This window comes from Rhinolophus sinicus, chromosome 17, assembly GCF_057876585.1.
Source record: "Rhinolophus sinicus isolate RSI-liver-muscle chromosome 17, RSI-T2T, whole genome shotgun sequence".
In the NCBI taxonomy this organism is placed as follows: domain Eukaryota; kingdom Metazoa; phylum Chordata; class Mammalia; order Chiroptera; family Rhinolophidae; genus Rhinolophus; species Rhinolophus sinicus.
Genome location: NC_142517.1, coordinates 183,553,153 through 183,570,030, shown reverse-complemented (window position 1 = coordinate 183,570,030; position 16,878 = coordinate 183,553,153). Strand labels below are relative to the sequence as shown.

Below are 16,878 nucleotides of genomic sequence, written 5' to 3'. Positions count from 1 at the left end.
ATTGTACTGATAGTGAATCCACCTCATTTCGGTCTTCCTGATTTTTTTTTTTTTTTTAACTTGACTTTTTTTTTTTCCCCCCTCATGATTAGATCATTGTGTTTACTGGTAATGTTGCTGAAAAAATGTTCATAGCTCTGCTATTTTCATCGTTTGCTTGTTCTTGCATTGGTGACATTAGCTTCAATCAGCAATTTCTTTGTAAAAATCTTAAGCCACTTATCTATTTCATGAAAGTTAGTTTTGTTAAAACTAGCAGATAATAAATTCCACAAGCACACATAAAGTACAATCTGTAGCAATATGCTGAAAAGTCCTTTCATTCTCTCCTGTGGTGGGTAGAGCTCCCACTTTCCCCTTAGGATACCTTATTTACCACAAATTCTGTGTGACCACATGATATCCACCAAGTGAGGGAAAAACCCATTGTCAATCTGTATTTAAACATTAGCAAAATTGAATTCATTTTTATTAAACATGAAAATAAATATAAATGTTTAAATATTCTCTTCTCACCCCAATGAATGGTCTTGCACATTCCTTGAGTTGTGTATCCCATTTGTGGGACCATCATGTTAGAAAATGAGTCTCTTCTCTGATAAACAAATTTTTATAAAGAAAAATGGCAAATATGATCAGTAATAGGGAAGAGAAAGAAAAGAATGGAAGTTAAAACTCAGTTTATTTCTACTGGAATACGTCTATCTAGCCCCTATTCAAGTGTGCCTTGCCAATGTCCATTCTCTGTGAAATTAAACAAGTTTACATTAATATGCAGACTGTGCGTTTCTTTTAAAACCTAATATAAAGCATCTTCCTTTCCACAGCATCATTAAGGTCTACATTTGATTGAAGCAGCAAGTGGATAACTGTAAATGTGCACTATTGTATACTAAATTCTGTTTATCTCTATCGCTTCCATCATGTATCCTGCAATCCTTTTTCCTTTTCATTTTCTCCTAATTTGTTTCTTCCACCATATTAAACCCTCCACATGGATAAATTCCTATTCTTTCCATGTTTTTCTTTGTACACAATTTCTATGCCACAAAAGTCCTCGTGTTACTTTAAAAATATGTGTGAATCTGTTTCATTAGGTATGTGAAAACACAGTTCCCATCAAAGTACAGGTATACAGTAAAATCACTGTATTCATTATTTCCTGTTTTTCATGAAATATTGTGTCATACTTTAGATTGTTAAAAATTCCTACTGTTACATCAAGCGGTTAGAAAGTAGTTCTGAGAAAAGATCCGAAAGGATCTTTTTATGGTATTTTATAGTATTTATCACATATGACATGATAGGTAATGTAATATAGTGGTTACTATGGGCTTGGAGTCAGACCGGGATTCAAAATCTTACTCTGTAACTGACTAGCTGTGTCATTTTAGGCTTTGTTATTTTACAATGGACTTGCCGTACATACGAAGTAGACTGATACTTTCACATGTAATCATCTTCAGTGAAGCTAGCAAACACACAATTAGCATTATTTTCAATTGTATTTTGGTCATAATTTTTAAGAACGTGTATCACATTTAATTGACTCTAGTCCAAGTTACTGGCAACAGTTAAGATGATAGTGGTTTGTGGGCTTTGCAGATTCTAAGGAATTCAGGCAATAACTTTCAAATTAATGAGCTATAAGGAAAACTTCATTCCTTGCTTCCAGCAAAAATTACGATGGATAAGAAAAATCAACTCTAAGATGGGAGAGCAAAACTACTGTTATTCTTTACTATAAATATATCAAGCACTGCACTTTCCATTTTTTCTCTACCTAGCCCAGCAAAAGTTTATTCATGGCTATTCAGGTTATCTACTTCTTGAGTAAGCTTTGTAAGGACATTGTCTATGTCAACAAAATTTATTGGTATAAAGTTTTTTGTAAAATGCCCTAATTGTTTTAATGTTCCTAGGATCCGTAGTGATGTCTCTTCCTTCATTAATAATATTCCTAATTTACATCTTCCTTTTTTCATCAGAGTAGGCTAGAAGTCCATTTTATTAGCTGCTTCCCACAAATTTTGATAGTTTTCATTTTATTCGGTTAAAAGTATTTTCCCTGGATTTCTTGAGCATGGGGTACTTACACGGGGTGCTATCCAATTTCCAAATTATTTGTGGATTTTTTTCATATGTTAGTCTAATGTCTTTGTGATCTGAGAATGTACTTCATGTTATTTCAATCCTCTTAAAATAGAGTTATGGCTCAGAATATAGTCTGTTGTGGTATATGTTCCATGTACACTTGAAAAGAATGAATGCTCTAGTTTTTGAGTGGAATGGTCAATAATTATGTCAAGCGAGTTGACAGTGTTGTTACGTCTTTTATAGCCTTGCTAATTTCCTACTTATTCTATCGATTACTTAGAAAGGAGTGTTGAAATCTCCAATTGTGTATTTGCCTGTTTTATATTTTTGTTTCATATATTTTGAAGCTCAGTTTATATACATTGTTTTATCTTCTTAATGAACTGACTCCTCTATTATTTTGAAATGTCCCTCTTTATGACAATTCATTTTAAAATCTATTTTGTCAATATTCTTTTCATTAGTTTTTGCAGTGTATCTTTTCCTATTCTTTTATTGTTACCCTATGTCTTTAAAAGGGGTTTTCATGTAAACAGCTTATAGTTGGGTCTTGCTTTTTGCCCAAGCTGACAATCTGTCTTTTAATTGGAATGTTTTACAGTTTAAATTTTAGACCATTTACATTTTTTTTGAATTGTAGCTATTTTTTTTTAAATTTTATTAGTTTCAGGTGCACAAGACAAAGCAAAACTTAGACATTTATCATTTATATCCCTCACACTGTGTGAACCCCTCCCCCTATCCACTATCCCTCTGACATCGCACAGAGCCATTACATTTCCACTGTCTCTATTCCTAATGCTGTACTCCACTTCCTGTAACAATATACAAATATATAAATATACATACATATATATATATTTATATAAAATTATAGTTGGCATTCAGTATTGTTCAGCTTCAGGTGTACTGTGCAGAGATCAGGCATCTACATCATCCCTGAGGTGGTCTCCCAAATGGGACACATGTCCATTGGATACCCTTCATCTTTACATTATTGATTATGTTCCCCAAATTAATTTTCAAAACCCCGTGGCCATCTTGTGGTTACCGACTATTTTCTAAACCTCTCACCTTCCCCTTATCCCCACCCCCCCACCTCTCTAGCAACCCTCAGTTTTTCCTCTATGTCTCCAAAACTGTTTCTGATTAGTTCATTCACTTATTCTTTTCTTTAGATTCCGCATATAAGTGAGATCATATGGTATTTGTCTTTCTCTGACTTATTTCACTTAACATAATGTTCTCTAGGTCCATCCATGTTGTTGCAAATGGTAAAATTTCTTTCTTCTTTATGGCTGCGTAATACTCCATTGTATAAATGTACCACAGTTCCTTAATCCAGTCATCTACCAATGGGCATTTCGGTTGTTTCCATGTCTTGGCTATTGTGTATAGTGCTGCAATAAACATAGGAGTGCATAAAGATTTTTGAATTGGAGTTTTGGATTTCTCGGGATAGATATGTAGGAGTGGGATTGCTGGATTTTAAGGTAGTTCCATTTTCAGATTTTTGAGATACCTCCATACTGTTTTCAATAGTGGCTGCACCAATCTGCATTCCCACCAACAGTGCACAAGTGTTCCCTTTTCTCCACATCCATGCCAGCACTTGTTTGTTGATTTATTGATGATAGCCATCTTGACTGGGGTGAGGTGGTATCTCATTGTGGTTTTTATTTGCATTTCTCTGATGGTTAGTGAGGTTGAGCATTTCTTCATATGTCTGTTTGCCATCTGTATGTCCTTTTTAGAAAAATATCTCTTCATGTCCTCTGCCCATTTTTTAATTGGGTTGTTTGTTTTTTTGGAGTTGAGTTTTTTATAAATTTGTGATATTAACCCCTTATCAGATATATCATTGGCAAATATCTTTTCCCATTCGGTAGGTTCCCTTTTTGTTTAATTGATGATTTCCTTTGCTGTGAGAAAGCTTTTTAGTTTGATGTAATTCCACGTTTATTTTTTCTCTTACTTCCCTCGCACGAGGGGATATATCAGTAAAAATCTTACTCCGGGTAATGTCTGTGAAATTTCTTCCTATATTTTCTTCTAGGAATTTTATGGTTTCAGATCTTACATTTAAGTCTTTAAGCCATTTTGAATTTATTTTTGTATGTGGTGTAAGGAGGTGATCCAGCTTCATTATTTTGCATGTGTCTGTCCAGGTTTTCCAGCACCATTTATTGAATAGACTGTCTTTACCCCACCGTACATTCTTGCTTCCATTGTCGTAGGTTAAATGGCCATATAGGCATGGATTTATTTCTGGACTCTCTATTCTGTTCCATTGATCTATGGGTCTGTTTTTATGCTAGTACCATGCTGTTTTGATTACTGTAGAGCCTTGTAGTATAATTTGATGTCAGGTATTGTTATACCTCCCACTTTGTTCTTATTTCTCAAGATTGCTGAGGATATCCGGGGTCTTTTATGTAGACCATTTACATTTAATATAATTAATAAGTTTAAGTCTACCATCTTGCTATTTCTATTTGTCCTATTACTTTTTGTTCTGTTAAAATGCTGTCGCTCTTTCAGCTTTTTATGATTCCATTTTACCACATCTCATTTATTACTAGTAGCTTATTAGGAATTCCTGTCTCATTTAGTGATTTCCAAAGTTTATATTTATAAACAAATATTTACAAAGAAAAAAAATCACCCTGTAGTTTTATACTAGCTTTGTTATTTAAGCAAAAATATTATCCCTCTTCAATAAGTTGAGTTTTAAGTCTCAAATTTAGAGATTTAATTAATTAAAAATTTAAAATTCAACGATATGGGGAGAATGTCTAGTTTATTGTTAGACATACAGAAAAAAATGTCAAAATTTTGACAACATGCGAATGAGGACTAAAGCAAGAGAAGACAAATTTTACAATAAAAATTGAACATGACACATGGCTATGTCAATCAGAACTTGGCAGGAAGTATTTTATAGTATAATCTAGATCCCTTTAAACCACCTGCGGAGGATATAAATACAACAAGACCAACTCCCATTTAAAAACCTATGAGAGTACACCCAAGTTCATAGCAGCATTATTCATAATAGCTAAAATGTGGAAGCAACCCAAGTGTCCACCAATGAACAATCAGGTAAGCAAATTATGGTGTTACTCAGCTTTAAAAAGGAAGTAAATTCTGATATATGCTACAACGTGGATGAACCTTGGAGAAATTATACTAAGTGAAATAAGCTAGTCACAAAGTGACAAATACAGTATGATTCCACTTATATGAGGTACTTTAAATAGAGAGTAATCAAAATCAGAGAGACAGAAAGTAGAACGGTGGTTGCCAGGGACTGATGGAAGGGGAGAATGGGGAATTATTGTTTAATGGGCATAGAGTTTCAGTTTTAAAAGATGAAAGGAGTTATGGAAATGGATGGTGGTGATGGTTGCATAACATTATAAATGTATTTAATACTATTGACTGTACACTTAAAAATAAAATGGTAAATTTTATCACAATTTTTAAAATTGGAAAAAAAATCAGTTAGAACATACCCATTTGTTCAAATATATGCTGGCTGTATGCTATATACAGAATGCATTGCTCCTGGTACTCAGCCCCCACGTATTCCAAATCAAATCTGATATGGCTTGAGACATTCTTTTCTTTCTTTTTTTTTTAAAGTGAGAAAAACAGACTAGCACATGTATTCTTTATTAAATCTTACTAGTGTTCTTTAAGGGACAAACACACAGACCAGCAGGTACAGTGAAGAAATCTTATCTTTATAAGAGAGTGAAGAAGCCACTAAGATACTTCCAGGTATTATCTTCAGTGATGCTTCTTATCTTCATTCTTGGACTCCAGGTAATATTCAGCCCCTACAGCTATCACAAATGCAGCAAATCCCCATTTGAATCCTTTTAGTAATGCACCAACAAAGGAAACATTGTTTGCAAAGCCACCCATGTATCTCCATGCTTCATTGCTAGAGAAAAAAATGGAAAAATTATAATCACATACAACTTAAGGCACATTCATTGAGTAGAATACATTTTCATCTTTCTAACAGACATAATCGCTTCTCGGCCTTTTGGCTAAGATCAAGTGTAACAGACATAAATGCAACCTTATATAAAATAATCTAAGTGGATCACAATAGGTATCTTTCTGTGGCACAAGACAATTAGGTCTATATGTCCACATTTCACATATAAAATAGAAGAAAAAACACTTGCTTTCACATTTCAGTTATAATACTCAGGATTACAAAACTCTCAAATGCAAGACTCACTTTGGCCTATCCATTACAGGTCAGCTGTGTGGCTCCGCCCATACTAGTCATTACAGCATCAAGGAAAGAGGAAGGTAGAGGGTATTAATTTTTGCTCTGCCATTTACACTAGATTCACAACCTCTTAGGCTGCGCAAGTTACTTAACTTGTCAGGGCCTGCTTCCTCTCCTACTCAGTGATGATTACTATTTACCTTATAGTGTTATTATAAAGATTATACAAGAGAAAGTATATGTTTCAGCACAGAGAGTATGTAACATTTGACATTATTATTACTATGCAAGAGAATGATGGTTTTCTCTTGTCATGGCAGCCTGAATTTTAGAATTTAGAAGACTGATTTCTTGCTCTGGCAATCATTCTTCTGAGTATTCTGAACAGAGAAGTAAACAGAAATCAGAGAGCTCTAGTGAAAAACGTTTTCTCTCACAGGTAGGGATAAGTGAGTGGAAAAAATCCTGTTACGAAGAACAAAAATCACTTAACTCTAAAAATCTGACTTACTAAAAAATATGACAGCTAATCAAATATATTGTGGAGACCAAAACCAGACAAAGACGTCAGAAGAAAACTACAGAGTAATATCCCGTATGAACATATTAATAGATGAAAATATTCTTAACAAAATTTTAGAAAATGGAATCTAGCAACATAAAGAAAGGATAATATATCATGATGAAGTAGGGTTTACCTCAAGAGTACAAGGTTGGTTTAATCTTTGAAAATCAATAACAGTAATTCATCATATTAGTGGAATAAAAAAAACTATGTGAGCATCTCAATACATGCAGAAAAAACAATTAACAAAATTCAACAACTATTAATAAGTATGACAATAAGAGCAACTCACAGTAACCTAGTAATAGAAACTCCTGTTTGATGAAGGGCATCTATGACTAACCTACAAATAACATCATACTTCGTGGTGAAAGACTGAATGATTTCCCCCAATTAGGAAAAGACAAGGATGTCCACTCACATCACTTTTATTCAACACTATACTAGCAGTGTTAGCCAGTGCAATAATGAAATAAAAAGTTTACAGATTGAAAAGGAAGAAGTTAACACTTTCTTTGCATGCAAAATCATCATCTATGAAGTAAATTCTAAGGAACCTGTAAAAAACAACAACAGCAACAACAAAACTGCTAGAACTAAAAGGTGAACTTAGCAAGGTAGTAATATGATATAAGGTCAATATATGAAACTGAATTGTATTTTTATGTATAAGCAATGAACAAATGGAAATTGAAGTTTAAAAATACCACTATAATAGCATAAAAAATATGTAATAGTTTAGGAGAAATTTAACAAAATATGTACAAGACCTTCATGTAAAGCAATAAAACACTGCTGAGAAAATTAAAGAAGATCTAAATTGTCCATGGACTAGAAGACTCAATATTGTTAAGGTATCAGTTATCTGCAATTGAGCTATAGATTAAATGTGATCCCAATTAAAATCCAAGCAAGCTTTTGGTAGAAACTGAAAAGATTATTCTAAAATTTAAATGTCAATGCAAAAAACCTAGAATAGCTAAAAAAATTTTAAAATACTACCTGATTGGAAGACAATGTGGTACTGGCATAAGGGTAGACATACTGATCAGGGGAACGGAATAGAATCCAGAAATAGACCACAAAGATATTGTCAAAATTGATTTTGACAAAGCTATCAAGGTAAATCAATGGGGAAAAGATAGTCTTTTAATAAATGGTATTGGAACAACTGGAGGTCCATATACAAAAATATTAACCTTCATTCTTACTCCACATGACGTAAAAATTAACTCAAGATGGATTATATGCCTAAATGTAAAAAAGAACACTATAAAGCTTTTAAAGATATTATCAAGAAAATGTAAAGATAAGCCATATTCATATTTGCAAAACATCTGCAAAGCTTGTATCTGATAAAGAACTTACATTGAAAATATATATAGAGAACTCTTAAAATTCAATAAAAGACAACACCCTGGTAAATAAAATGGGCAAAAGATCTGAATAGACATGGCACCAAGGAAAATATACAAATGACAAATAAGCACACGTAAAGATTCTCATGATTATCTGCCTTCATGGAAATGTAAATTAAAACAGTAGAATGGCTAAAATTAAAAGACTGATAATACCAAGTATTGATGAGGACATTGAGCAACTGAAATTCTCATCCATTGTTGGTGGGAATGAAATGGTACAGCCACTTTGGAAAACAGTTTGGCAGTGTTTAAAAATAAAAGTAACTATATGCTCATCATATGACTCAGAAATTCCACTCTTTTTTTTTTTTTTTAACAGAAACCACTCAGCCTGCATTCTCTCCCTCTCCCTCTTCCAAAGGAAGAGAAGAACGATCATCAATGGCTAATGACAGTTGCAAACACAACACCAAGAGCCGGCTTCACGCTCAGGAGCGAACACTGCAACTCCTCCTCGTGGTTTCAGGTGCTCTACACGATCAGAGAAACTTCTCTAGTAACGAACTATAGAAATGATCCCTGAAAGTATAGTCTTAGAAATTCCACTCTTATGCACTTACCCAGGACAAATGAAAATATATGTTCACAGAGTTGTACTTGAATGATTACAGCAGCTTTACTCATAATAGCCCCAAACTGGAAACAACCCAAATGGCCATTAACTGGTGAACAGTAAACAAACGAGGTATGTGCATAGACTAGAGTATTACACAGCAATAAAAAAGGAAGGACCTATGGATATAAGTTAATAGTGTGCGTCAGTCTCAAAAGCATCATGCTAAGTTAAAGAGGCCAGAACAAAAGATTACATACTGTATGAACCTAATTGTGTAAAATTCTAGAAAAGGCAAAACAATGAGACAGAAAGCAAATGAATGGTTGCCAGGAGCCAGGAGTAGGATGACACTGAGTGCAAAAGTGGCATGGGGGAACTTTTGGGGATGACAGAAATAGTCTGTATTATGACTCTGGGGATAGTTACAAAATAGAATACATTTCTCAAAACTCATGGAATTATATACTTAAAATGGGTGATTTTTACTGTATATAAGTGACACTTCAATAAAGCTGATTTCAAAATGTTAGTGTAAAAAGCCATTTTCACTGATGTTTAAAAGGAAAATACACTGAAAGGAACATAGATACCAATTCCTTAGAATAAATTCTATCTAAATTATTCATTTATTCTTACCGGCCCCATGGATCCCTTAGCCCTCGTGCAGCCAACTTCTCTTGGACAATTTCTAAGGGTGTCCCTTCTATCTTCCATTGTTTATAATCTGGAAGTTCCATTTTACTATGACCATGTCCATGTTCATGTCCATGTCCATGGGCCATGTCTGTAGGAAGAGATTAGCATAAGGGAAAAATATGCAGATTATAGCTATCAAGTACCCAAGCTTACTATTAATGTTTTAAGGTAAAACAGCTAATGTTTTAAAAAGAGAGCCAATATAAATACTTGAAAATTCTGATTTAAGAGATTTTATGAAAGTGTCTTATTACATAATTAGTATATATTCACAGTTAGGAAGTAGCATATACAAAATATAAAAAAGAAAAATAATCAGTACTCCCACCACTCAGAGATAACCATTTATTATCTCACTCTTTTGTCCAGTACAACAATAACAGCAGACATTTGTTGTACCCTATGTGTCAGGTGTACTAAAGTGCTTTACAGTGTATTAATAATGTATTAACTCTGTTACTCCTAAAACAACTCTTGGAACTTAAATTATGATTATTATCACCATTTTATAGATGAAGACAATGAGGCTGCAAGAAAGTAACTTTCTGAAGGTAAGAAAAATTAATAAATGGTACAACTGGGTTTGGAACCTTGCATTTTGGTTTCAGAGCCCTTGCTACTAACTTCGAAGCAATACCGTTTCCTTCTGTTTAGTCCTTTCATAATGCATCAATGTATACAGTGTACCAAATACACATTTTAAGAAAGGAAAAAACTGTATTAAAATTGTAATAATATATACTGATAACAAAAGATGAATACAAGTCACGTTTGACTTCTGCAATTACAAGAGGTGCTCAAAGTGGTCACCATCAGCATCCAGACACTTCTGATTGTGGCGAACTACTGCCTGAGCAACGTTGACCAGTGTCCACTTGTGTTATTGAGCATGCCGTTTCAATTCCTTCCCGAAGTACCATGCATCCTACTTATCATGAAGCATGCTAGTGTTAGGCGTGTGGGAGGTTCTGTTGTATACTCATGCCTCCACTGTCATTGTACTTGCACAACGTTCTCAAATTTCACATACCACTTCAAAATGATCTTGTGCTCCTCGATAGACAAGCCTGCTTCTGCCATTTTCTTTGACTGTCCTGCCTGTCACATGGTGACGCTAACATTCATTTGATTAATGCCATCTTTGAGCAAATGGCATACTATACGTTGCTACCGTAATTCAACTTTGAAAAGTAATACATAGATAACATCTCTTAAAATGTGTATACTTTTTTTTGGCACCCCCCCCCAGCCTATATAACGAAGATGTTTGATATACTCCTTTGTTACTTGCTGTCTTCAGATGATCCTTTTAAAATGAAGTATTGTTTTAAACACAGAGGGTGCCAAAAAATGTATACACATTTTAAGAAAGGAAAAATTGTATTAAAATTGTAATACTCAATATATACCAATAACAAAAGATGACTACAAGTCATGTGTATACATTTTTTGGCACTCCTGGTACTTATGATCATGTGAACTTTTTCTGTAAAAAGCCAGACAGTTTAGGCTATATGGGTCAAAAGGTGAAACCAAGGATACTAATGTAGGTACTTCTATAACAAGAGAAAACAAATATTTTATTGATAAAATTAAAGATATAACAACTGAGTATAATTTTTGGTAATATAGGTCTACTGATGAAAAAATGGAATTCCTTTTTTGGGGATAACATTTTGCTTAACTGGAGCTCAAAGTTTAGTGTTCCTTAATAGCAAAGTGACAGCACAAATGTGTATGTAAAAACCAGATTCAGCCTGTTTTGCACACATGTGTGTTTACAAAACAGGCTGAACCTGGTCAGCAGGCTGTAGTTTGCTAACTTCAGAACTAGACCAACAGAGACCTTTTCAATGGATAAGTTTAGTTCCATAAATAAAATATGCCCTCAACAGTTATATAAATACTTCAGTTTTACTAGTGTTAGTTTTACAGGTGATGTAAAAATAAACTTCAGCTCAGTCCACAGTTAAATTGCTTTGAATTTCAAATTAAGGGGGTATAAATTAATGCTATACTGTAAATTTGTATAAGGTTAGCAGTAGTAATTCTATAATCACTGATCTCCAGAAATAAAACCAAGTCAAATAATTATTACCATTATGTTTGCATTTATAACTATAAACGGGCCCAATAATAAGGTAGGATTCCTATACTGCATTTTAGAAGACAGTGGTAATTATTAGATAGTATATACTAAAACACATTATGTAAAATGCTCATTCCATTAAACAATAGTTCCCAGAATATGAGGGGAAAATTGTACATAGTAATTCTGACAAATTAACACTTAATATTTGTATGTATAGACATGTTAAGGTATCACAAAACATTATGTTGATGATTTTCACATTTAAAAGACCAAAAAGCAATACCCAGTAAACACAATTTAAAACTACACCCTTCAGAACTTTGAATGAAACATTTAATCCATTATTTCATTATAACTTGATAGATTCAGTAATACTAGATTGCTGCAAAAGTAACTGTGGTTTTTGCAATTATTTTTAACCTTTTAAACCGCAATTCCTTTTGCACCAACCTAATATAAAGGAAAAAATTATGGTTTCAGATTTCAGACTGACTTTTAAAATTCAATACGTTATTACAAAAGACTTTTAGAAGCATTTAATTAGAATTGTAATGTCTTGGCTCCTTCAACCCTTGTTTTCAAAAAAAGTTTTTTTAATGTTTCCTTTCAAAAATGTTTAAAGAAATTACAAGACAAACCTTTAATATGGCAAATGTCTATTCTAGAATATTAAACCTGATGGAGTATCAATATACTTTGAAAAGACTACAAAACAAACATCAAAATTCTGTGATAGATTTGATTCTGAAAATAAAAATTGAAACTACCACGGGATGCAGCCTATTTCAAAGTTACAATATTACTAAGCTCAGAATATGAAATAATTTGGATGACAAATCTTTGAAAGAAAATATGAAAGTAAGTATATATATATGTTTATATATATATATGTTATATATATATATAACATATATATATATGTTAATTTCCCTAAACAAATTTCCTGTAATAAATTCAATGTGTTTTCTATCCTACCTAATTAAAATATTTCAGAAAGAGTTCCTTTATAGGCATTTACTAAATAGACTATTTCAATGACTTTTCAAAAAGAACAAAAAGTTGGACACTATATCTAGGAAACTTTTCATTTTCTTTTAAAAATCATTTCTACTTGAGAATAGCCATAAATCAAACAATGATATGCTGATCACTTGAAGGAAGAGTTTGGAACTCTACTTAAGTGATGACTTTGGTGCTGTACAGATCTGTCATCAAATCCTGGATGCGCCGTTAATAGTTGTAAAATCCTGGGCAAACCATTTAACTTCTCTGAATGTCAGTTTCTTCATCTAACATGAATATAAAGCCTACCTTGCAAGACTGTGAGGAATTAGAGAAATCACATTGTGATGTACCTTCCACTTTGAGACCCAGGTATGAGAATGTGACTTAGCACAACCACTCTGAAAAACTGTTTGGCATGACCTAGAAAAGTTGAACATTTGAATACCTTATGGCCTAGTAATTCCACTCCTAGGTATATATACTCTAGATAGATCTGCACTGTCCAACAAGTAGCCATAACCAATTGAAATGTGGCTAAGTGTAACTGGGCAACTTAACTTTTTATTTAATTTTAATTAATTTAAATTTCAAGCAGATTCTTAAATTAGTTATGGGAAAATTTTAAGGTGTATTTGGAACAATTTTGGTATATGGATCTACTTTTTCAATGGTAATTTGATAAAATATAAACACAGATCAGTGATTATAATCATGAAAACAGAATAGAAACATATTTGGTAAGTGTAAAATACATCAATTTTGAAGACAGTATGAAAACGTAAAATATCTCATTAACAACTTTCATTTATTTATTTATTTTTTTAAATTAAAGTTTATTGGGGTAACAACTGTTAGTAAAGTTACATAGATTTCAGGTGTACAATTCTGTATTACATCATCTATAAATTTCATTGTGTGTTCACCACCCAGAGTCAGTTCTCCTTCCATCACCATATATTTGATCAACTTTTAATACTGATTACACCTTTAAATAATACATTGCATAACTGGGTTACATGAAATATATTAATTTATTTGTGTCTTTTTACATTTTTATATGGCTACTAGAAAATTTTAAATTACATGTGTGGCTTGCATTATATTTCCATTGGACAGCACTGCTCTAGACAATGTGTATGTGTATAACAATAGATGTAATTTTTATAAACATCTTTTTAGCCACATTGTTCATGTTGTAAACAACCCAAGTATCCAACAACAATAATGGATTAATTATGGTGTAGTCACGTGTGGAAAACTACACAATGAAAAACTACATGCAAAAGTATGAATGAATTTATGAATATAATAATGAGCAAAGGGTGAGTCAAAAATTCATTTTTATTATTTCAGTTTCAGAGCTGTTCAAATAAGAATAGCAAGGAATTTAGTTCAATAAAGAACAGGTAGTCATAAAATTTAAATTTTAAAAAGCTATCGACCTATGTTTGGAGTGAACCTGTAAGTTTGGTGGAGATCAACCTCCACCTAAAGGGGGCTGGCATACCTTCCCTAAGAAGAGAATAGAGTATAATGCCACTTTCACTACATGTAATTTTACGGTTTACCAAAGATTTCAAGTATATATCTCAATTTCCCCATATTTTAAAAACTGCTAATAAAAACATTAGTAAATAAAAGACAAATTAACTTTCAGTGTCCTTTCCAGTCCCTATTTAAAAATAGTAATCACTGTAAAAAGTAGATGATTTTGTACGCTACTTGTTTTCGCTTTAACAGTATGTCGTAAAAATTCATACCAGAAAAAATCTTATTTAAAACTATACACGATTGTGAGGTAGGCATTACAATTATCCCTATTTTACCAATTTCCGATTTGGGGGCTATTCACCTTTGTTCAATTCAAAGGTAATCCAAAAAACTATGGAGTAAGGGGTGCTGCGGCTGGCTAAAGTATCTGGACTTAACCACAGAAATTCTCACTGCATCCTGCTACAACAACCCCTTACTACCCCGGACTTCAGTTTTCTCCCGCTACTTCTTCGATTTTCTTCCCTCTAGAGCTAACACGCTGATCATCCTTCTCCATTTAGTCTCTCCTTTTCTACAATCCCCAGAATAGAGTCTCATTCTTAATCCCAATCAAGAGAGTCCCCCACCAACTCTGTAATTTACCTGACAGCAATCTGACCTCTCAGGACATTCAATATTCAATCCTGCAGCCGGAGCCAAACGGAAACGGAAGTTGTCACCTCGAGTACCTCACGGCAGGAAAGCGGAGAAGCCATTTAACGTTCCGATTCTGGGTCACGGATTCCTGAACCAGGTGGAGATGTCATGAAAGAGGATAGAAGTCGACATTTTCCCGCACATCTGTGCATCCGGAGTCTGACTGAGGTAAGAGAAATCGTGGAGGTCGTATTGGCGGGGAAGAGGCGGTGTTTTCCTTGCTTGGAGACCGGAATGCTTAGACACTGCACAGAAGGGCCACCGACAGCCTGCAGCCAATAAATGGGGCTGTTGCTAGAGCGTGGACTCACCCTATGGGAGGGCTGTTTGTTGCGCTGCAGTTGGCCGGCTGCTGCGGGAGGCGGTGGCGGTAAGGAGCCGGAGGCAGCGAGGTGACAGGTAGGCGGCGGCGGTGTCTTTGGGGGACGCAGAGTGCTAGATCAGAAGGGATTTTCTTCTTGTCCGGCTGCAGGAACTATAGAGGGAATCTGACGAGGGTGGTCTGGGAAGGCGGCAGGCGGAGTGTTAGTGGTTCCGGAACCTTTCGTAGACTCAGTAGCGGCTTAGGAGGGTCGTGAGAATGCAGCTGAGGCGGGTGAAGGCTGAACCCTGTGCGGCGACGTGGGGGCCTAGGGCGTGGGGGGCTGCGGTGGCGCCCGCAAGGAAAAGAGAGAGGCGGGAGCAAGACAGTATTGTCATGGCTGGAGGAATTCTTTACACGGAGCTCGGAGAGAGAGAAAAGGACAAGGCATTGCAGACACCTGAGAGAAATCCTAGGGACTGCTTCTTAGGGCCATTTCTCTGGGTGGGAAGGGGGTGCGGAGAGGAAAGATATTTACTGGCTGTCAGGTCCTTGAAACTCTTTATAGCTATATATTATGTAACCCTTGGCTGTTATTTATCCAAACAGCTAGGTTGCCCCTCATGGAAGAGGAGGTCTGGCAACCAACCTATTGATATGTCAGAATAGTTTTTCCTTGGTTCGAGTGTTTTCTACCCCGACAAGCTCTGTAAGCGAAGAAGCATGAAGGACAGAGTAGTTACGAAGAGCTTATCCCAAATATGGACTTCGGTTGAGAGATTCGTTAGAGATGAGCGTGGCAAGGTTCACGTTTTGTGGTTCATGAATTTATTTGTTTTGAGGTCAAGGCTGATTACAAATCGTCTTTTTTTTTTTTTTTTTAAATCTCCAGGAAAGTGGAGAGCCTCAAAAAAATCTATTGTAGGAGGTAAGTGCTAATTGGAAAATGACTAGAACTTTAGTTGTTAGATTTCCCCCCTGGATATTGTGGGTGTTAGAGACTGAAAATAAGGTGGTGTTCTGAATGGGGGTGGGTGCAAAAGTCATCTTTTAAGTAATTTGCTCTGTAAGTCTGAGAAACTGGTTATGGGTTATTTCTTAGGTTTAAAAAATATGCTCTTTAAACCTCTTCGACTGAGGTAAAATTATTTACAGACATAAATAACTGAATTATCATGTTTTAGTCTGAGTTTTTAATAATTAATTGTTTGCTCAATGAAATGCACAATTAAATAGGAATTACATTAAGTATGTGTTATGAAGGACAAACTACATTAAAACTTGGTTTTTCACTGGAAAACAGTTTTAAAAGAAGCATTATAAATTTCTAAATTGTAAGCTGATTGAAATGTCTTTAGCTTAAAAGACAGGACTAATTATTAGCAAGTGTACTGTAATTTTACTTTTTCTATTAATGATAACTTATATTAGTATATCCCAGGACTTAAATAAAAAATTCATTTATTTCTTTAAATATCGTTTGGTAAGGAGATGTGGATCATTAGTTTGTTTGTTCTAAAATGTTTAGAGTACTGAGATATTTATCAATGCTTCAGATAAAAATTTTGATACTTGGTTTTGTTACCTTTTTGCAAGAATAATACAATCTCAGTTACAAAGAATACTTCTGCTTCTATTTTAGTTGCAATTCTGTAGTGTGAGTACCTGTGAACAAATCTGCTTTTATGTAGGATGGTGTGTGTGTG

The 16,878-nt window shown here is 34.3% G+C and overlaps 2 protein-coding genes and 1 non-coding gene across 20 annotated transcripts in view; 1 reads left to right on the top strand and 2 right to left on the bottom strand.

Moving 5' to 3' along the window:
* Positions 1-5,756: 5,756 nt before the first annotated feature.
* On the bottom strand, positions 5,757-14,957 carry NDUFB3 (NADH:ubiquinone oxidoreductase subunit B3). Of its 2 annotated transcripts, XM_019727062.2 has the most exons (3): positions 14,818-14,957; positions 9,525-9,672; positions 5,757-6,046 (listed from the first exon to the last, which is right to left on the bottom strand). In XM_019727062.2, the coding sequence occupies exons 2-3, from the start codon at positions 9,668-9,670 to the stop codon at positions 5,890-5,892; spliced, it is 303 nt and encodes a 100-aa protein (XP_019582621.2). In that variant the 5' UTR covers positions 9,671-9,672; positions 14,818-14,957; the 3' UTR covers positions 5,757-5,889. The 2 variants fall into 2 exon arrangements, with proteins under 2 accessions (XP_019582621.2, XP_088650355.1); XM_088794229.1 differs by lacking the exon at positions 14,818-14,957 and having other exon boundaries at positions 9,525-9,674.
* LOC141568142 (small nucleolar RNA U3) lies at positions 8,654-8,867 on the bottom strand. The gene has a single exon (XR_012491167.2). It is a non-coding gene; the product is annotated as a small nucleolar RNA U3 (small nucleolar RNA).
* Positions 14,931-16,878, top strand: part of HYCC2 (hyccin PI4KA lipid kinase complex subunit 2) — a 68,546-nt gene continuing 66,598 nt past the window's right edge. For 2 of the 17 annotated variants that reach the window (XM_019726780.2, XM_019726776.2), the window contains exons 1-2: positions 15,173-15,270; positions 16,065-16,100. The gene's annotated coding sequence lies outside the window, so the exon portion shown is untranslated. Of the gene's footprint in view, positions 15,040-15,172; positions 15,467-16,064; positions 16,101-16,878 lie in introns of those variants that run through there. The other 15 variants (XM_074339805.2, XM_074339826.2, XM_019726777.3 and 12 more) reach the window with 14 other exon arrangements.